General features: G+C 37.6%; 2 protein-coding genes across 6 annotated transcripts in view; both read right to left on the bottom strand.

The window, feature by feature from the left end:
* Positions 1-744: 744 nt before the first annotated feature.
* Positions 745-2130, bottom strand: LOC122401717 (protein SCO2 homolog, mitochondrial). Its single transcript, XM_043404042.1, has 4 exons — positions 2000-2130; positions 1424-1853; positions 1093-1298; positions 745-1014 (listed from the first exon to the last, which is right to left on the bottom strand). The coding sequence occupies exons 1-4, from the start codon at positions 2063-2065 to the stop codon at positions 829-831; spliced, it is 888 nt and encodes a 295-aa protein (XP_043259977.1). The 5' UTR covers positions 2066-2130; the 3' UTR covers positions 745-828.
* Positions 2131-13326: 11196 nt separating this feature from the next.
* Positions 13327-23003, bottom strand: part of LOC122401728 (whirlin-like) — a 167232-nt gene continuing 157555 nt past the window's right edge. For all 5 annotated transcript variants that reach the window (XM_043404056.1, XM_043404057.1, XM_043404061.1 and 2 more), the window contains one exon: positions 13327-22681. In XM_043404056.1, coding sequence (XP_043259991.1) covers positions 22539-22681 — 143 coding nt within the window. In that variant the 3' untranslated portion in view covers positions 13327-22538. The remainder of the gene's footprint in view (positions 22682-23003) is intronic.

Raw genomic sequence — 23003 nt, 5'->3', positions numbered from 1 at the left:
AGCAGGGCCAGCAGGTAATGTAGGTACCAGTCTGGTAACCAGACTCTGGTTAGGTCTGGGTGGTACTACCAAATAATAATAGCTGAAGATTGGAGACCTCAACAAAATGCTAGGTGCAATTACCTTTTTCCTGGGGAATATATTATTCATTACGGTAGAGGTTGTCGCTACAAACTCACGAATCACCGCGGGATATTTAAAATAACACCAATATAAAAATTAATATTATAATTGTATACCTACAACCGAAATGGAACCATAAATACTTTTATGGTAACCTTCCCGTTCTTGTCCATTAATAAACACTTATTAAGCATTTAATTACTTAGTTTTAATTATGTCATAAACGAACCTGTGATTACATATTTCGTTTAATTTAGGGGTGCTGTAAAAATACAGATGCCATAAACTATTGTAAAGACACCAAGGGCGTATAAACCAAGTAAATTTTGGAACCTCTGCATTAAGAATTATATCCATCAATTGCTCGTGTCTCAACAGTGTCAAAAGATTTATTACTTTTTCTATCGTGTAATTTCAATTTTTTATGCATAATATAGCTAATATATACACAACAACTAAATACAACTAACGATGCAAATTTTCCTTTCTTTTAGTATTTTTCATAAATATTTATCGTACAAAAACGTCATCAATTTAATAGTTCGATTACATTTCTACATTTTCATTAAAAACGTTTAAAAATGCATGGAACCAACATTTAACAAAAATGAATAGTTTCAATGATTGTAAACATTTTTTTTAATACCAGCCGAAATATATTAGAAAATGAATTGTCTACATAGAAATGTTTATAATACAAATAACTTATGCTGCTTGCAGCGGGTTTTTAAATGGTAACGGCGGAAGCCAAGAGTCGTTCTTCAAACTATCGAACTTTGCTTTATTTAGAACGATGCTTTGTGAAATTTGCTCAGCTGTGTGCGTCTGTCCGTAATAATCTACAAATAAACCATCTGGGTCTACCAAATATATGATGATAGTGTGATCAACCTAAAATAAAATGGAGCTATAAGTATTTACATAAATGTAAATGACAAAATTTTAATTGTGTAAAAATATGTTACTAACAATGTAGTCAGCATCTTGATCCTTAGGCCCATTACTGTAATATACCCTATAGGCTTTGCATGCTTGAGCAATTTGTTCGTTTGTCCCAGTAAGACCAATAAATTTATCAGAAAATTCTTTTATATATTTTCCCACAATTTCTGGGGTATCCCTATCAGGATCCACAGAAATGAATATAGGTTGAACTTTTAAACTGTAATCCTTCTCTAAAATAATAATTCAAAAGGAGATAATGTAGTTTGCTTTAAAGCATTATTAAAGCCTGGACAGATTAAAAAGAACAAATATTCAACCTTTATACTATATACTCAGATTATTATTTGTGGTATACCTAAAATATTGACGATCGAAACCAGTTTTTCAAGTTCATCTGGACATACATCAGGACAATGTGTGAATCCAAAATAAATCAGGATCCATTGTCCTAAAAAGTCATCCGACTTGACTAACTTTCTTTCAGTATTTAGTAATTCAAATTTTCCTCCAATTGCTGCTTTTCCTATTTCACGTCTCCTTTCACGTTGTATTTGTAAGTCTTTTGTTTTTTGTAAGTAATACAAAAATAATGCAAGAGATCCTCCAAACACACTTGTAATTATTAAGCTTCTCCATGTAATGGGTGACTTTAACATCAGGTAAGGGGCTTTCTTACGCTTTGGTAATGCATGTAGGCGATCATTTTTATATAATGTCCTGCAAGTGTTTAAGTACCGAACTTGCGAATAATACTGTTCGAGGGTTCGTAAACTCTGTAATGACGTCTGTGAACAATTTTAAATAAAACTATTGAGTCAAAGTGTTATTTATTCGAGGATTATTAAATTAGTGAAGTTACTGGCTCAGTGCTGATTCTTCATTAATAAAAAAATAAATACATCTTATGTATGATCATTTAAAAAAAACTCACATTCTTAAAAACCTGATTTGAATACCGATTTAACAGCTGGAACGACTTGATGGTTAAACTTGACATTATTTTTAGTGACCGATTTCAACCAATTTAAAACTAAATGCAGGTTATGGTTCGACCGTTTCTAAGCATGTGCGTTTTCTGAGCGCGCTATTTGAAAAGTGAAAACATCACGCTTGTTACGTAATCGTAAACTACGATTCGTAGTACATATTTGGCCAGAGTTGGTCATTAATCGAATAACAACTTGAACAAATTTTCCTTTGCTTTAGGTGAGTTTACTACAGTGGTAAATGAAAATAAACACTCTACTAGAACAGAAGATATATTTTAAAAATATGTTTGTAAAATATAGTAGTGTAAATAGTATATAGCTTATAACAGGAGTGAAAAATTTCATTATCGAAAATTACACCGGTCCCATTGCTAGCGGACCGATTCTCCCACCATCAGATGCCACAATATCTAAGTAATTGACCTAATTTATGGTTAGGTAGGCAATGGGTTTAGTGTGGCCTGATTTGGCATAATTGAGTGCATCGACGGTGACACTAGTAACGACGAACTTCCTTAGCGTTTAACGGAGAGGTAGGGAAAGCCGACATATTCTACCGCACGCAACTCAGGAAATCGATAAAGAACGTGAATGGGAGCCTTTCCTTCTTGCTCTTGAACAGCTGAAGTTCGTCCTCGCGTCAATGGTACACAATTTCGAATCTTGACTGCCCAGGCATTTTACGTTTCGAGCTGTATAGGAACATACATATAAGCAAAGTCCATAATGAAAAAAAAATTTACACGGAAATACACGTTTTAAGACCCCTTGATCATCTTTTCACTATTGAAAAAAAAGAAATTATTTTTATTATTCCTATAAATGAGCATATATATGTAAATATACAAATTTAATAAAAATGAAAAACGAATTTTTAAGAAAAATCGACAGGGGGTAGGTGCCTAAATTTTGCGGCGAAATTGAGAAGTTTCAAATCATTCTGGAAAAATTATTTTCGATTGTAGGGGTCAATTACAGTCATTTTTGGTGAATAGACATACCCCAAAAAATCCTGCGCACTTTCGAGAAAAAAATTCTTTTTAATTATTTTTAATTATTATGTAATTTCATTTTCTGTCTCACTTCCTCTTGTATTCATTTCTGCAACCTGTCGGTAATGTTGCGAGTGACACGAAAATGGTAATGGGGCTTTGGAGTTCCAGAAAATTGGCCAAAAAAATGCATTGGCTGTAAGATCTACTCGTATACCTCGTCTGTGATGCAACGTATAGTTGTTTCATTCGTTTGTGGTACAGCTTTTATTCCGTTGAAAAACACAAGAATTTCTGTAATTTCATTTCCTACCGTAGTAAGCGCTACGATCTTTTTCTGTAGTCTGTTGGTAACGTTGTGAGTGACACAGAAATGATAATGGAACTTTATAAAATTAATTATAAAAAATTCAAAATTACGAAGCCATTAAATGTTATGTCTACTTGTATACCTCGTCTGTGCTTTCACCTTATGGACTTTCGTGGCCGAATCTGACTGCCATACCGACCTGAAAATTCGGAGCTGATTTTAGCGGCCTCTTCTCATGGATGGCGGTCAGTTGAGAAACTCACTGAATTAGTGTAATAGGCAGCAGACTAGTTGCGTGTATATGCATACGAGTTGAAAAGTACGAATTATTCGCGTTTCCTTGACTAGTTAAAGTTGTAAATAATTTGCTAAAATCAGTCTATCCGCGGTTTCTATCCGAGGCATCCCTCGGGTTCGTAATACAAGCTTCGCGAGAAGTCGGAGCTTCCCCCACCCCGCCGCCTAATTCACGAGCGTTGCCGAGCACAGCGGACGGCCATCATTCATACTTTGAAAATAAACATAGCAAGACGTGTCAAGACGTATCGGCGTTTCGCGGCCGAGGTGCGTATTTCTAACCTGTTTATCCTTCCACTATTACTACTCGCGTATTACTACTTACAATCTCTTGCAATACGGTTTCGATTTAATCATTACTTAATTGTAATAATCGTTTGCGTACTTTAATGCATCGTTATTTTGTTTCTGTTACAGTCTCTTATTGGAATTCGAAACTAAGAAATAATAAGACTTGTTGGAACTTGTCAAGACGTGTCGGCGTTTCGTGACCAACGAGGTACATACGTGTTTCTGACCTTTTAATATTTCTTCATTATTATCAATTATTGTTTAATTATGATTTAATTTGTTCATTTCTGTTGCAGTCTCGGATTGAAATTCGACGCCATGGAAAGTTTCATTGGCGCGTAAACGACACCATAACAGATGGCAGACGAGTCGACAAATTTTGGAGGGAATATTGGTAACTTCTAAACAATTATAACAAAAATTAATATCCATATCAATATTTATATATTTTTATCTCTATGTTACGTTATTCGTTGCAAGCATGATCATAATTTTGTAATTGGCCATTGTTAAGATAAATTATGAAAATCTTTGACAAACTTTTTAACTACTTCGATATATGTATATCGAAGTATACAAAAATGGCGTCGGTAGATATCGACGATAAATTGGAATAGTTTATATTTAACTGTATTCTGATCGCGATTGAATATTTCCGAGCGTTATTTATTTAATTGATCGTTTATATTTCTTTATGAATTGTTGTAATTACAATTTCTATACATATTTCGATACAAGTTTCAAAAAACGTAGTAACTGCGGAGTTGGATTGCTTTATTCAAGCATAAATAACCAACAAACTTTAATTCTTGCAAATTTCGGAATATTTATAAAAATTACGGGATATTCTAGCATTCGATAAAGTAAACTTAATCATGCTTACAACTCTAACTATGAAACTTGGTGATATAATATTTATAAATTGAATAATTACTTATACGTAATTATTTTCATGTATAATATTTTATCGTTGAATTGATTGAGAATATTTCGCCTTCGTGGCATTGAATTTTCACGTGGCAAACTATGTATACAACAGTACTAAGTAAAGCAGTATTTCTATTGACGAACACTAGTAAGAAGAAGAAAAACGAAAACCAGTAGGCAAAGCACAGGTGTGCTTGTTGTGTTTCTTATCTCCTGTCCCTTTCTTTTCAGCTCTTTTCTTTCCAGGAAATTTGTTGGCCGCGCGCAATGCGGCCGGTAGATTCAGTGATTGTGCGTAGCAACAAGTTTGTTTCTCGGGGTAAAGTGACCCCGAGTCGTTTACGTGTTAGGCAAACGCGATAATAGAATCAGTGTTTCTTACGTAGTTTAAAATTATTTCCAGAGCATCGTGGCTCTCCTTGTTTTCTGAATCGCGAGAATAGAGTCATTTGTTCGCCGATTTGAATCTTCGGTCGCGGTAATCTAATTTAATACTTTCCAATCAAACTAATTATTTTTTCAATTTGAAATTTAAACTCCTCGTTACCGGAATTAGAGTCAGTGCATCACCGAAGAGGATTATTGGGCGATGCTCCACGAACACACAATGTAATTATAAATTTATACTTTGAAATTTTTAATTAAAAATCTCTGTAGTTTCAACAATAGATTCTAATTGTTTTTTTACAGTTTTCTTACAGTCTCCGAACGTGATCCTGGAAACCAGCAGCAGTACCCGGGGGGTATCGGGCGGTGGACCACGAGCGAACAACGTAAGTATAAATTTATACTTTGAAATTTGTTAATTAAAAATCTCTATAATTTTAACAATAGATTATAATTGCTTTCTTATTCTTTATAGCAGGAGCATTCAGGGAGCTTTGATGACTTCCACTGGGCAGCAGCAGCATCATTATGCAGTCATCCCAGAGGGACAAGTTCATCATTCGTGAGTCGTATGCTATTTGTGTTCCTCTGGTCCCCAACCATGTTGTAGGATGAAATATCCGAATCAACACGGGTGACCAGTTGTATACTTGGTATTTTTGACGAGTTAAGTGACCGCGGGTATGAAAAATACCCATGAGTTATATTTTTTTAGTGCAGGCTAGGGTCTTCTTGCACTCGCGTTTTTTAATGTTATCAATATGATTACACAATATGATTATTACACAATTTTGATAAAATATATGAAATATGTTTATTGACTTTATATGAATTAAATAATTGAGTAGAATATGAATTAATATAATGTGAAAACATTATATTAATCGTATGATTGAGTAAAATATCTTACATCATTAATATAATTATTAAATATTTGTTTTATTAATTAATACATCATATGATGTATTTTACGTGCAAGAAGGCGTTTCGCGACTGGTCGATTTTCAACTCAAAGGAACATGCATATTAATTTTATTTTTTTTTAAATTTACTTTGACGACAGAATCGGCCAAGGTTAATTGAATATTTTGAATAATAATTTAACAAATTTATTTCAATTTGCAAAGTAAATTATTTTATCATGAAATCTTTATTAAAGTCTTACATTTTGTACAATTAAATTTCAGTCACAAATTTTTCTTGAATAATAATATCTTTCGATATTAACGTACTCTGTTGTTAATATATTACATATAACAAGTCGAGTCATTTTAACTGAGAATAGATACCGTTTAGTTAATTATTAATAACCAGTTGTTCTAGTCAGGATTTTCAGGATACTTTTCCGTGTTCGTTGCCTAAGTTCATGCACATGCCCAAGTGTTATTTGCACGAGCGAAGGCAACGGGGCACGATGACTTAGTTTGTAACATTTATAATAATAATTTATCCTTGCGACTGACAATGCTAGTGTATCGTGCACGATGTACTGTCCACATATGTGTGTTTGTGGTTAGGATGTGGAAGTGCATCGTTTCAAAAGTTTATTACAATTCAGATACAGAATTTTTTCACATTAGATTCATACCAGTCACAATAATAATATTAAAGTTATAGTTATTATTTACTTGGCAATTGTTCGTATTGCATACGCGTCAATAATATTGTAAAATGCATAATGAATTAGCTTTTCAATCTTATATAATCATATATAGAGTATATTTTAATAAAGACTATATTAGATATATTAAAATGTTTTACATAAATAATAAAAGTACGCAATGGGCACTAGCTTTGTCAGTCCACTGCAAAAACTGGTACGTACACAATTAGAGTATGAATGAGGTTGTGTCCGGGTGTCGGAGGAACCCCGGGGAGTCCTCTCTAGTTTAGGTCGCGGCCGGACACTGAGAATGAGAACCGTGGAGTGTTTGTTTGAGAGACTGAGTTTTGCATTTTTTTAAATATAGGGTTAGGTAGGCAGGTAACTTTTTTTCTGGTATGTGTGCTAAATCTAAGTAGGTAGGGTCAGGGCAGGACTGTCCACATTAGTTACTCGGGTAGGCGCGTTTTCGCGTGGCAGTTCTGTTCCTGTAGTTACGATTTCGAGGGTAGAAATCTTGACGATTCAAACGGTGCACTTGTGCTGTTTGTTTCGGCTTTATTTTCGACTCCTCGAATCGCGCGACTCTTAAAGTCGCTCTCTCGTGCTCGCGGCCGTGATTAGGTCCCTTTCGAAACGTTCGTCCCGCTCGAGATTCACCACGTATGCTCTTGCAACAATTCGTATATTGTTGGAAGACTACGTATTGCACAAAATCTCGAGCCCAGTCTTAAGTAAGTTTCAGGCATCGGCAGGACCGCCGAAGAAAGAAAAGGCTCTCAATGAGCTGAAGAGGCCCTGACAAACTGTCTCAAGAGTGGGCTGCAAACAAATGGCTTTTCATCTTCATCCTTGGATGAGAATGGAAAGTCATTCCTGTTACTACTTTGTCACTTAACTCGTCTGTAGTTGTAGTTAGTATATTTTTCTAGCTGGCTCACGTATACATGTACCTGATGGTACATGATTGCACCATACATGCCAGCCATCCCTCCCCATAACTCGCGGTTATGATATACATAGAGTTGCGAATATTTAATAATCGCGTTTGCTTTTAGAGTTGCGAATTGTTATTTTTCGCGTTTCCTTTTCAGGGTAGTGTTGCGAATAATTACCATTCGCGATTGTTTTCATGCAAACTTAGGTACCGAGAGTTTGCTTTAAAAGTAGCGTTGCGAATTATCGATAAACGCGATTGCTCGTAGAGTTGCGAATTACCATTTTTCGCGTTTCGTTTTCAGGGTAGTGTTGCGAATAATCACGATTTGCGTTGCTTTTTTACTCTTTTATACATATAATGGACATCAACCGCGTTTGCAATTTTCATACTATAAATTAGCGTTGCGATCTTGATTAATCGTGCGATTTTTTCTTTAGAGTTGCGATATTTTCAATGCCAAAATTCTACCCTAACTGTAGTAATAGAAGTAGTTAGTTTATTTAGTGGCCAGTACATGTGCATTTACATGTACTATTAACCCCTGATTAAAATTAGAGTTGCGAATAATATACAATGTTCGCGTTTGCTCGTAGAGTTGCGAACAAATATTTATCGCGTTGATATATAGTGCTGCGAATAAATACGATTTGTGATTGTCTTTATGCAAACCTAGGAACCGGGCGTTTGCTTTAAAAATAGCGTTGCGAATTTTTAGTAAACGCGATTGCGAATTAGAGTTGCGAATTACTATTTTTCGCGTTTGCTTTTCAGGGTAGTGTTGCGAATAATTATCATTCGCGGGTTGCTTTTATTCTTACAAGTCGCGTTTGGAATTTGTTCTATTATAGTTAGTTTCTTTGTACAATTTTATTTATTGTCTGATTTATGTTTCAGGGAAACATCGTGGGATTAATCAAGACACCAAGAAGAAATATTTTTTCATATTTATTTGTTTTATATGAGTTATATATTTTATTGGATATGAGTGTATGTTTTAGAAAAACATCGTGGGATTGATGAAGACACCAAGAAGAAAATATTTCCTCATATTTCTTCATGTTTCTACAGATTGCGTTAGAGTATAAGTACAAATGTATGTATATAGATTATAAGATAAAAAAGCGTTCACCTGCCGTTTATTAAATATTACCGAAACGTGTGCGTAAATTTAAGTGGGAATGATTAATATTAAGATACATATTGGTATTCTAATATGCAAGGTCCATACGTGCAGTTGCACATTTCTGGTTGGATCTTCAGGATCCTTTCTTCGTTTTGTACGAGTGTCTTGTTAGGCACTGTCATAATGCAAGTATTTATTTAAAAAGGAACAATTAATAATAAAGTACATATTGATACTTTAGTAATCAGGATTCATACGTGCAGTTGCACATTCCAATTTCGTTTCTAGAAAACATGTGATGGATTATTTCACATGTATCAACATTTTGTTAGGTTTTTGATCTTTTCATCGGTCAGAGTTCGTGCGTGCAGTTGCACATTTCAATTTCGTTTCTAGAAAACATGTGTATCATCTCACATGTATTGACATTTTGTTAGGTTCTTCATCTCTTGATTGGGCAGTTCTTTTAAGAACTCTCCTTTTGTAGCTCGTTTCTAACTTTTCGATAGCTTCTCCATCAGATAGGTATTCGAATTCCTCGCCAAAGGAAGGGTGGTTGGGGCGAGGCTAGGGTGGGTTTCCATTCGCAGCAACCTCCACGCGGTGAGACCTGGGTCATATTATTTACTATGTAATTAATATAATTATTAATTACATAGCAAATAATATGAGCTAATGGCTGCGTTCTTCTTATAGTTCCACATACCTTCTTCACCCTGGTGTGCGGTCTGATAACACTGAACTTACACTTTATGAACTCTCGTGGCTCAAATTTACTGTCATACCGACCTAAAAATTGAGAGGTGATTCTAGCGTCCTCTTTTCGTGGATGGCGGTCAACTGTGTGGCGATCAAGCTGTACCATGAGTGTCTTATAACATGAGATACACTCTTCCAAAGTGGAACAAAATGTTAAAAAGATCATGCATCAAATTGTAAGGGAATCCTCGTAAGAAGGCTTTAATCTTCGTAATGGTTTTATTAGGTCGATGATCAACGATGACTAGCTTATGGTCACTGCTGGTCAACAGTGAGGTTGACATCAAGGTCAGCAGTTCAGTGAAGATCCAGAAATGGTCGAGAGGTGGGACCAATCGAAATAGTTTCTTTGTAGACAAGACAGTCTTACCCGTTAACTTCAACCTTGGCTATGACTGGTCTCCCCACCCTTTTATCACCTTAATCATATATGCAGGGTCTCTGCGAAGAATTCTTCAGTCGCGTCGCGGATTCGGGAGTGGGCAAATAGCCAGAAGTGAACCGGGGACCGCTGATGACCATTACTGGCCAGCGCTGGCCATGGCTGACCAATACTGACCAATACTGACCAATAATGACTCGCGTTCCTGTCACTACTGACCACTACTGACCACTACTGACTACTGCTGACCACTACTGACCAGTGCCGGACGGTGATGACTACGGTAAGAACTGTTTAAAAATTCTCTCCCCTCCTTTATTTTATCGTTTGATATCAATTTCGCTTCAATAAACTGATTTTGCCTTGCTTGCCTAACTGACGTTGCTATAATATGAATATTTTCTTACTTTACAGCTGGCCCAGTGGTAACTATTCTATGTACTGACAACAAGTAGTAAGTCCACTCCACTTATTTATATTTTATTATTTTTATTTGTTTGTTTGATGTGAATTCAACTTCATTTATCTATCTGATTTTATTTGGTTACTATGAATGTTTCTTTTCTGTGTTTCCACTTTTACATTGTTCTTCGAATTTATGTGACTGCTTCGATATGTATAATATTGCAGGATATATTAATGTAACATTGTTTTCAATCGTATACTATATTTGTTTCTATACAATATCATGAATTTTTATTTTTAAGCTAGGTGATAGGTCATTTTTAAGTGTTTAAAAACCTCCTTTTTAACCCTTTAGCTTAATGATGTTTCAGAGACATGATGAGTCTACCGGGCCAAACATGAACAAGACGTCTCAGAGAAGTGATAAGTCTACCGGGCCAAACCTTGATGACGCTTTTGCCACGCACAGTTGGAAATTAAATCGTAAGGCAAAGGGGTAAAACAACTGGTTGTATACGTGCTTTCTTTGGCAAGTGTAGTTAATATCTTTTGCTTAAAATTATAATCTTCTTGCACACCGCGATTTTTAAGATGACAAATGTCATAGTAGATTCATTTTTAATTTGACACTAATTTTAAAATGAATATACAATGAGTACATATACATATATGAGTAGTTCACTTTCTTTCGTCCGCTCGTTCTCTGGTTCTCGCTTTCCGAGATTATGTCTCGACCGAAAGGACCGGAGAGTTTTGCTCGATCACCTCTGTTTGATAGAATGAAACATGTGACACCTGTGTAGTAGGTGTGATAGCTCTTACCGCTTCAACCCCGGTGCAGCTTGGTTCAGCTTAAGTGGGGCCTCACCGAGCGCATATATTCTCCTCTTTATACGGAAAAGAGAATGACCTCCGGTGAGAGTTCTTGACTCATATCCGTTCTCGAGTACTAAGCGGGTCCTGTTGTGATCGTGTGTCCTCCAGGACCCGGCGGTTGTACGTAGAGAAGCCCGATAGACATGAGTCAGGGGCGTGACTTGCTTTTCTGATAATCAAGGCCGGGGGGGATCAATCTGATACCCACACTCACTGCACGCTATGAGCACGTGTCGCGTCGCGTTTTATTTAAGCGTGCGATGTTTTTACACGCCGCAATTTTTAATATGACAAATATCGTAATATCAATCGAAAGTAGAGTCATGATTTTAATATCTTTTATAATACTTATAATTATATTAATTTTAGAATGAGTGTCAAATTAGTAGCTTCCGATTGTTCTTTACATTCTTCAATAATTAAATTCACTTTCATAATTGAGTTGACGACTTTGGGTATCTTCGATATCGAAGATACCCATTGTCTTTCTTTACTTATTAAAATATATCATTAGATTGACGTGCAAGAAGATATTTCGCGACGAATACATTTTAGAGTGAAAGTAACCTCGTATATTATGTACTATTTTTACTATCTCACTGCACTTGCCTGTAGTTGTAGTATTTGTAGTTTTACAGATTTAGTGTTGTACAGATTCTCTTACTAATCTATTAAACAAGTTTCTGTTACAGAGCATATTCCTATGGAAGTTTTAGGTTTATAGAAGTAACAATTAAGAATTGTTACAATTTTGTTTGATATTGCTTTGCTTGTGTTTCAGGAAATCATCGTGGGGTAAATAGAAGATAGAAGAGAAAATAATGTATTTCATGTATTTTGTTTCAGACTGCTTAGTTTATGTTTTAATAATTTAGATTTATAGTTAGGTAGAATGTAACAGTATGTTTCAGGAAATCTTCGTCGAAGGATCAACAAGGAAGAATACATTTCCTATGTATTTTCTTAGATAATTAGATAGGTAGGATGTAATCGACTTTAGATTTATAGTTAGATAGGAATTTGGTTCTCTGTATTAATGATTATATCAGGCAGGCAATATTTTGGTCTATTTCTCTGTTTTGTTGATGAGAATTTAGAGGCAAATTCTTTCTCAAAAAACTCTTTCGTTGGTTGTTACCTTCGTTGGTTGCACTTTCGTTTATTGCTTTTTCGACGAACGATTGCTGGTCATAAAAGATCTTTACTAATGGAGGGTGGTTGGGATTCGGTTAGGGCGGGTCTCCATTCGCAGCAACCTCCACGTGGTGAGACCTGGGTAATATTATTTAGCGTTTAATTAATAATCGTATCACTTTTAGCTGGGTAATGCAATTATTAATTAAAAACTAAATAATATTAGCAAATTGGCTGCGATCCGCTTTGCATAGATCATCATAAATATAGAGTTTCTTCGCTAGGTTAGTTTTGATTCTCATTGATTCATCAAAGATTCTAGAGTATTGTCACAGATGTGGTATAAAAGTAGATCCTTCATCCAATGTATTTTTGCGGCCTATTTTTATGAGGTCTTCGAAACCCCATTACCATTTTCGTGTCACTCGCAACGTTACCAACAGATTCAGAAATGAATTTTAATCTCTTCCATAGTCAACTCACATGTATTTACGCAACACTACACTGTTTGTCTATCAATACTAATTCAGTGAATAGTTTCTCAACTGACCACCATCCATGAGAAGAGGCTGCTAAAATCAGCTTCCAATTTTCAGGTCGGTATGGCAGTCAGATTCGTCCGCGAAAGTCGATAAGGTGAAAGGTCTACTCGTATACCTCGTCTGTGGTTCGTACTAAGAAAAAATAAAAATTAAATAATAAAAGAATCTTGCGAATATAAAGAAACTCTTGTATTAATTTTTAAATTCGCAAATGGAAACGTAGATCCATAGGTTTTAAGGAATTCACATTTCTTCTTGATGAACGTTTTATTTCAATTACAATAATAATCGCCATCGCCGCAGTCATGATAACAATAATAATAATCGTAATAACGAGACGCAAAAAAATAATCGCGTCTGCGGTGAAAATAATTACACGCGTAACTTTCAATAATAGTAATCATGATGGTAACAGTAATGAGCAACAACAATTGAACGGGCAATTAAAGTATTCGCGATTAACAATAACTAAACAACACGGCCGTGCTGTCTGCGCGTAGAAACGATAAATCTTTCTTGTCCTCTTACGTATATTACATGCGTGTTTGTGGGTGTTTGTGTATGTATGTACAGAGTGTAAAGAAAGTAAGTGTCCTGTCATTGTTAAATTATTATTACGATCGGGCAGTTGTTACATCTAATTTCGTAGATGAAAACCTCTACATCGACTAAACCGTTTTAATTGAAAACTATTTTTATTTTCATGCTGTTTCCTGATCAAGATAATGTCAGGGGTTTTCACAGAGGTAGTTTTTATTCAACGGAAAGAAACCTATATATAGCGACAGTTTTTTCAACGATCATTTTTTAAATTAACAGTCGATCAAACTGAAATTTATTCCTACGAGAAACTAGTTTTGTTGGCTAACGTTTTTATAGGCCTATTTTAACGCATTTTTCTAAAGAAAAATTACACATTTCCTGGAATCGCAGACTTTGAATTGACAATGATTTATTTATTAGTCGAGACTTAACCCAGGCGTAACACGATTTTTCAAAAATTCACGGAAACGCGCGAAGTTACGAAACTCCCTCCAACGAGGTAGACATTTGAAAAGAAAAGAAAAGAAAATTAGTAAAATTTTGCCTCCAACGAAAGTCCAAGCTTGCATGAAACGTCGCGAATGAAATGTTTGCTCGTTTCTCTAAAAAAAAAAATAAAAAATTTCAGGTCTAAAATCTATTGTCCTGACAAAATCGCAACACAAATTTCCTTCACACCCGGTGGTTCCTGTACGTGTGCCGTTCATCCGCGATTTCTGTTTTCGTTCCACGACGATGAGTATAGTAATCGACGGGTCGTTAATTAACGCTAGACGACTCGTTGTTCTCACCTGGTGGAACGTTCGCGCATTCTTGTTTATTCGTACGTGTGCTATTCAAGTATCTGTTCGTGTACGTGTGTGTATGTCCGTGTGGAGATAGTGTTCATCGCGTGTGTCGCTAAGGTGTACGAAATCGGCTGCAAAAAGGAGTGATCTATGAAATGCGTATGAACGAGCGTTTTGCTTATGTACAGTGCTCCTTGAAACGTTACGAGTACAGTTTTATCTGCTTTACAATTCGGTTAGCGTTTGTCTCAAGTGGTAATCGGATCGGTTTCGCGTTTACGCCTCGATGATACTCGTCTCGCGAATCGTCCCCTGTTCCATGGCGTTATTTTTCTGCGCGATGTCTCGGCTTGATTGCGAAGGTATGAACTAGCGCTGGGATTTTATTCCAAACAGTTCACGTATTAGTATCTCAATACTACCAATAAACTTCCAATATTCTTGCATTCGATTGTAACTATTCGAATATTACTATTTCAATGTTGTCGTTTGAACATTATCAAACATTCATTATTGGAATATTTTACTATTCAAATATCCTGGTATTCGAATAAAGTTCGTACCATTCTGTTTGGATAACAAAACGTTCGAACAATAGAGCTTTTCTGTATCACTATTCGAACATCAATATTAAAATGTTATTTCAACATTGATATTTAAATATCATTGTTTTACTATTCAAATATCCTGGTATTCGAATAAAGTTCGTACCATTCTGTTTAGATAACAAAACTTTCGAACAATAGAGCTTTTCTGTATCACTATTCATTAACATTGATATTTAAATATCATTGTTCGAATGTTACTATTCGAATATCCAGATACTCGATAATACACAAATTTCTCGAACAGTCAAGTATTAGATTTAAATAATATTCGAATAGTTAAGCGTTTGGATAACATTTGTGCAAGTGTTCGAATATCCGAATAAAGTCGAAGAAAAGGTCCCAGCCCTAGCATGAACGAAGCTGAAGTCGAAATATTCGTGTTTTGTTCTCCGGTCGACGCGCGGCGAGCTTTGCACCGCGGATGCAGCGAGTTCTATTTCCTCAATCTTCTAAACAGAGTAACGTTTCCTACAAATTCTCGATTAGATTAGTTTTCTAAATTTACTTTACTTCAAACAACGACACGCTAACACGCTTCCCGGATCGCCCTAGAGAAAACGAAATCTCGTTTCCCTCGTGCTCCCCCACCACCTCCGCGTTTCTTTCTAACGTCCGCCAGAAGATCTGGTCGCCTTTCATCGGCGCTACGAATCGCTTTCGATCGGCGGAGGTCCGATTTCAATGGCTCGCTGCACCCACGGCCGATCGAGAAAAAGCAAGTTTGCGGATGGCGAACGTGTGCGAAAGCTGAACAGGTTTTATGGTACGAGTTCGTGTCTCGGGTTTTGTCTCTCTCTCTCTTTGAAAAAATAAATCGCTTTGCTAGATTTTACTCTCTGTCTCTGTCGCGCGTATCTGCGGTAGCTAAAACTAAGGACGCGTCGTTAATCGTCGGTAAACTCTCTATATCGGAACACCTACGATCTATCGCGACTGGTTTCTCGGTTCCTCCACGAGGGATTCGTCTCGAACACCAGCGTACAATTTCTCTAAACGACCCGGGAAATTAATTAACGAACAAATCTGCCGCGCCGAGATGGTCGATTTCCGGTGTTTCCGTATCGAGCGTCGGAGTCGCTGAACCGCTAGAGCAGAGATCGTTCTGATCGACGGCCGGAGACTTCGACGCGTGGTCGGGCGCGACGAATACTGGAAACCGATTTTCTTCCACAGAAGGAAACACGGCACGCGCGCCGCTTTTGTCGGAGAAAGGTGGCTCAGTCGTCTAGCGACTCTATCATATTTTTCAACGTAGAAATCGGGCCTTGGCATCGCGTTTTTTTTTTCTCTCTTTTCGCTTTGTCGAAACACGCTCGTCCGGCGTGCACGGACGCGAGACGCTTTCATCTTTCGAGGTAAACTCGTTTAATCGCGTTTACGCGCGATTATTTCGTCGGATCGAACGACGTCGACGACTCGACGCTACCAGGGGGTAAGAGAGGTTCTTCGATCGTGTTTGATTTTTTTTCTTTTTTTTCTTGCTGTGCTCGTGTGTTTTGAGAATTGGAAAGCGATCGATCGAGAGCGAACTTCCGTCAAACGGACAACTGGCGTGGAAAAATAGCTACCGGAGGGATCTACAAGTTTTAACTTCCACTCGTATTCGTACAGTGGAATGGTGATCTGCTATAAATGGAAAGAAACTTGTTTTTTACGAATTCTTTCCATTTATTTTTACCAAACGATGTTTATTACAAATCAACAATACGTAACCAGTTTCAAACACAACGGTTAGATTCGTAAGAAACAAGTTTTTTTTCTTCATTTATAGCGAATCACTATTATTGTGCACGAATACGAGTAACTGTATGTTCGTTCTTATTTCGACAGGATTGGAACATCGACGATCGTGAAACGTGTACCGTGCGAGACGACGGGCATCCTGATCGCTGAGGTAATTGTAATGTTTTGGCAGTTTTTAATTCTTCGTTTCGCATTCTGTGTTTGATATAGTTTCTCGCGATCGAACAGACGGAATGGCGGGAAACGTGCTGATGTCGGCTGAAATTTCTCTTTCGGTTGCGTACATTTAACGTTACGAATTAAATTGAACACAAAATAGAGGGAATAGGGGAAATTTATTATAGCTTTCGATCATCACTTGGTTTCATCAGTGGAAATGTAATTGACACAAACCTGAAGTTACAATTGTAATTTCAAAATAACCGAAAGCTACAATAAAATGTTTATAATCTATAAAAGTAGAAGGGGCACTTCGACAAAATTCTTCGAACATACAAAATTTGAAGACGAATCGTGCTATAAATTTAATTATAATTTATTTTACCTTTTCCCCGTGTTATGTTCTATTGCATTTTGTTACAATGGAATAAAAAGAAGATTGCTAGCGCGCATTCGCGTCGCCCCGTCCGTTCGATCCGCCAATTAAAAAAGTTTATCAAAATCGACAAATTTCGTCGTTCCTCGCACCGTACCGTCTCCACGTGCGTCGACCAACCGGAAGTTCGGGCGAACACTTCCCTACGAACCCTCGATAATTCGCAACGCTTTCCCCAAAGTGTTCTCTCGTTTAAAGCGGTAAGGCATTGTCGGATATGTTAGCTGAGATCTTCGAATCGTTCCTGTGATTGCAGTACATCGAAGGCTTTTACAAAAATATCTTTCCGTTCCTTTGTTCGCGTCCCAGTTCTCGAATTCCGTCGTCTATTCTCGTTTCGTTTTAGCTTTAATCTTCGCCTGGGACGACGAACGAACGAGGATGCTTTTTAGAAAACGTAGCTTCGAAAAAAAGGGAAGAAATACTAGCACGAGGTATATTTATTTATTTTTTTTTTATCTTTTTGTTTTTCAGCCGAAAAGCAGCTAGTTACTATCGATTTCTTCTTCGTTCGATTTTCTTTTTTTTTTTTCGTTATATAAGTTCCTCGATCTTTTGGCCGCGATTCGTTCAATTGCAATTCAAATTAATTGCAATTACGTTTCCTCGCGCGTTCTACGAAATAACATCGAAGGAAACAACTCTGGTGCACACCTCGGTAACGAAACTCCGTTTCTTCTCTTCGATTGTTGTTTTCTTCTTCTCTTTCGTTTCTTCGTATCTTCTATTAGAGCGTTGCTTTCGCGACGTGATCTCATATTGCGGGCCGCTATTTTATTCTGCGTTTTTTTTCTGTTTTGGCACATTTACCACAATACATCGTGCACACGTCCGGTCACATAGTTCTGAATATCGTTTTTCTCGTTCGCGATGGCGTACCAACGACAAAGAACTTCGGTTTTCCTTTGGTGATTATTTCTTCGAGAGGAATCTGTTCGATTCATTCGTTGCAAGAAGCGATTTTTCGTACTTCCTCTTCGCTGACATTCGTAATAATAACAAAACCGATAAAATTGCAAATGTATTTTCTTCTCGTAATGAAAATGCTTTGTACTTTTTATGTTCATCGCCGCTCGTGGAGACATTCAAACTCGAGGAATTTGAAGTTGTATCACTTTCGGTGGAAACTAGCGATATTGGAGATGCGGAACATTAGAATTTGTTCGACGATACTATGCCTCCGTTTAATTTGGATAGATTATCCTTTATTGAGAATTAAACGTCTAGATCGGGAATGGCAACGGGCCGTCCCTTGTAGAGAATATATCACAAATTTAACTTTGCACGAAGTCTTAACAAAATAACGCGTTGTTTTGTGTGAAATAGTTTGTTTAATGCTTTAACCTGATTTAATTAGAGTAACCTTTTGATTATGTTAACACATTGTCGACCAAACAGGGATAGAAAAAAGTTCAATACAAAGTGACACCAACGACTGCGATTCTTTTGCCACTCGCGTATCATCTTTCGGGCAATCAAATCGAACAATGTACTTATTCACTAATAGTTAGCGTTATTTTCGAATTCCGTTACACAAAACGTTACAAAATTTAGAAAGATCGAAGTCGAAACGTGGAACTTTTTAATTACAAAGTCGGTTCACAATGTGTTAAGACGCTTATCGTATTATTTACCGAAATATGTTGAAACTGGTGTTGGAAAGAGCACACGGTTAGTAACATCGAATAAAATCGAGAAACAAATTGAAAAATAACATTATTTTTTTTTGTTCGCTGAATTTTTGAATCGTCGATACCTCTCACTAGATCGTTGCTCGATTATGTTTTTTTTTCCATATCGACTCGCCTTCTAGGATCGATTTTTCTCGTTACACACACGCGACAATTCTACGTAAGCTTGCACGGTTTTTTTTTTTTTTTTAAAGCGAGACGATCGCGGACGATCGGTTTCAAAGTCGCGACGCATGGACTCGTCGATAAATCGTAAGCTACATTTAACTGGTAACAGGTAGAGATACTAAACAAGACGCGTCAATCGTAACTATCACAACAACAACGCTACGTTTACCCACGAATAATAATCAGTAACCACTACTCGTTTAAATACAATTATTGCGGTAATGATTATGTTATAAATGTTTTTTTTTCCTAACAGAGCGGTTCCCAGAAACGGTTGCACCAAAGAAACGTTCGAGTCTCTAATATTTACAAACGTTTTAAATCGAAGTTAGCAAATTCAAAACAAGATTTCATCGAGACTGTCCTATTATCCTAGATCAACGATTATTTACAAAATGAATTTCATCTTCGCGCTCAAATAAATTATAAAACGGTCTATTCGGGGAATTTATCACAGCGAAAGAGACTTTTGGATCGTCAGAATTTAAATAGAGTTAGAAAATCAAGGAAATACAAATGAAAGATTCAGAAACCGCTGTACTAACACACGTATAAATCGAATTCCTTATTATTCGAGTCGTCCAACGATCGAAACGGAATCTACACGAGCGTACGCGACAGTCGAGAAACTCGAGATCGAAACGATAAATACACGAATATATTGTTTTCTTAGAAAATCTCGCTGTTTCTGCTCGCAATAATTGTCTGTCGACCGTAGAAAATTACAGTGATTCTGTGAATGTACGACATTCGTGAAAAAGCGTGCTCTCGTACGAAAAATAGTCCAGAGTTTCCTAATTGTCGTTTACGCTACTGGACAAAAGTACGAGACCGTCTAAATAATTGTTTATACCCCTCGTTAAGTTTTAAATTAAACTAAGAGGGTAGATTCTAACACAACGTATCGAGATTAGGTTTCAATAACATCGTTATTCGTAGAAACGGAAAAGTGAAATATTTAGGAAGGAGTCTTGCATCCTCAAAAACGTTTTACTAATTTAAAAAATAAAACAACTGCAATGAAACGTGTAAAGATGAAAATTATTCTTTGCTCGGAATTAGCTCTAATAATTCTCCAAGAAAAACGTTTCATGTTTTCGCAGGTCTCATTATTTTTGTTGGGTAGCGTATTTCCAAGAAGATGGTCGCTCTCGAAATGAACTATGCCGGCACGAACGAGTCAGCAAACAATTTGCACGTGATCCGCTGTGCAAACAAACGATTATCCGTGTTCGAGATCGCGAATTCGTTTCACACTTTCACGAAATTCCCACGAGAATCCTTTCTTTCTTTCTCGATCACGGTTTTCCCGCGCGATCGTCCGCGATCCCTCGTCGGCTCGAGCTCGAAGTGATCAGGCCCAATTACTAAGCACGCGATCTCTATGTTTATTAACTGTTTGAAAATATCGCATAATTTATATGTTTTTTTATTCTTTTCGCGGCGCTCGCGCGCGCACGCGCACACGCGTGCAAGCGAGTGGATTAATTTGCGCGCGCTCGAGGCCTCTCTGGTAGGTACGAGTTGCAATTCCACTACGATAGTCAATAATATTATCATATAATATATATGTATATATATATATGTATATATAATATACTTTGTTAAGCCTCAACAATTCCCATAATAATTCTGTATTAGTCGCGGGCTCGAGTCGGTCAGGATTTTTGACGTTGCACTTTCCTTGGCGACGATCGATGAAATTAGCAAAATAGAAACAATTTCCTGAGAACAAACTTTGGTAAAGAAGATTCTTGTTTCTCATTTTCCTCGGTGTTACCAATAATAAATAATAAATAGAACAGTGCGTGCGTTTGTTACAAAAAATTTAAGAAATGCAACGAAATATATAACGATGAAAATTATTCTTTCTCGAGGACATCTAAATTATTTTCTGTACCCATTGTTAACTTTCTATTTATCTAAAATAAAAAGAAAACGATTGTAATAATATTAAGGTCTTAACTTTTGGTTTTAATAACAATCTTTAATTAACTAAATACGTCAATTTTGCCAAGAATATTTAAATATCACCAACGCGAAGTTTCGATTTTGAACAGATCGTCTCGTTTCATTTTCGTTCGACTGATTACAAGAACGAAGTCTTGGAAAACTTTAATTGACCTCGTTCTAGAGTTATTGAAGAATATTTAATATTTCGAACTGACGTCGAATAACATTTTCATGAATCGAGCAAAGAGACCGAGAAGCAGATCCCGACGGGAAATGGTGGATAATTTACAGAAAGTAAGTCCGACGTCTCGCAAAAAATATAATTTGCAACTCCGATTCGCCGTGTCGCCGATGAGTATCCGCGTTTCTCTCGAGAGGCGACAGCCCGAGTGTCGTCGTAACGGCATCGAGCACCGTACCAGAAGAGGTTTTGCCGACAAAAATCCTGATCGACGTGAACGTCCAGTACCTTCGATAACGCATTAGTCAACAGTGAATCTTCGTAGTCGCGACGTGCTCGGCGTCGAGACACGTTTCGTGGCTAACGCGCGAAAACTCCGGTTCGTGATTGTGTCCGTAATTTCCGTGGGACGAACGCGACACTGACACCATGCGTCTTGGTCGCCCAGTATCCCTCAACGGTGTACCTGAACCCTAAGATCGACGTTCCCCCTTTTTGGGCAGAGTCCTTGTTAGATCCCTTACGATTAATAGTATCATAACTACTATACACGAAACAATCCTTAATGAGTTTGGCACAGTCAACATCCTCCGTCTCTTTCTCTACGTAATTTTCTTCGCACTTAAAGCGTCTCTCGTCAACGTCCCTCCACAGGCAATCTCGTTTTCTCCGTTTCTTTCACGGGATCGTCGCCTCTCGCGTTCCTCGTTGCAGTTCCCCACCGGTGATCCACGCTCGCGTCCTTTTTAACATTGCCGGGGCTCGAAAGGGCAAGCCTAGAAGCGTCCGGTACCGGTTCCGTTAGCCCGAAGGCTCGTCAGCAACGAGGACAGCAACAGTGGCGTCGACGACCGTGCAATTATCATCCCATTGACTCGTTAATCGAGCCTCTCTCGCCGCCTAACGTCGTTCCTCGCCTCGTACGGCGCTTCTTGTTTCTTCTGTTTCTTCTTAAAAAGTTCCCACCACCAGGGCCAGGTTCGATTAGCGCCTGACCGAGAGCTCGACCGGCAGAGTCGAGAGCGTACGGAGAAGACCAAGAGCACGTCCTCGTTTCTGTCCTGGCGCGTATCCGCTCTTCTTCTCGACCCTCTGTGTTCGTTCGTTTCGCCTCGTTTTCCTTCTCCACGCTCTCGTCAGCTTCGTTGGCGGTTCAGCGTTGACGACGCTCTAAGCGTGTCGCGGGTCGAGCTCTGGTCACGTTGTGCTACGGTGGTTCCGGCTCGGAGGTGGGAGATTCCTGCTACGCCTCCAGGAATATCAGAGCCGTTGGCTTCGGCTCCAGGTTGCTCTTCTTCGCCTCGACCACCAGGAACTCGATCTCGTTGCGGTCGCGCCTCGCAAACGACTCGGCGATCAGTCTCGCGACTTCCTGATGATGCAAACCTGCGAAAGAAGAGGACGATAATCGAGTTCGTTCCTTTTACGAAGGCACCGCCGTGAATCGTTAGATTTCTTAGTTTAGAGGAAGTAACTGGTACACGATATTAAAATTGTCCTTTCTCCTCCAGAGAAATTTATAAATGTTTCTGATTAAAATATAATTGTTTTATCGCATGCCTTTAAGAATAATCATATACCACAGAAAATTTGAGCAAACCATTAGCAGTTGGCAATGTGTAATACGATCGCGACCATTTGGGGATCGTTTGCGACTTGAATCGTAATGTCAGTTACAGTTAGGCACAGGAGCCTATATACACCCTAT

This window comes from Colletes gigas, unplaced genomic scaffold (genome assembly GCF_013123115.1).
Source record: "Colletes gigas isolate AHSC1104 unplaced genomic scaffold, ASM1312311v1 Colletes_gigas_Sc00027, whole genome shotgun sequence".
In the NCBI taxonomy this organism is placed as follows: domain Eukaryota; kingdom Metazoa; phylum Arthropoda; class Insecta; order Hymenoptera; family Colletidae; genus Colletes; species Colletes gigas.
Note: the sequence above shows the minus strand (reverse complement) of the source record. Positions and strands in the feature narration are given on the sequence as shown.

Bases quoted from the DNA above. Each gene is read 5' to 3' on its own strand.
- LOC122401717 (XM_043404042.1), bottom strand. From the start codon at position 2,065: ATGTCAAGTTTAACCATCAAGTCGTTCCAGCTGTTAAATCGGTATTCA. The intron at 1,854-1,999 runs GTGAGTTTTTTT...AATTGTTCACAG, and splicing joins CAAATCAGGTTTTTAAGAAT to ACGTCATTACAGAGTTTACG. The intron at 1,015-1,092 runs GTTAGTAACATA...ATTTTATTTTAG, and splicing joins ATCAAGATGCTGACTACATT to GTTGATCACACTATCATCAT.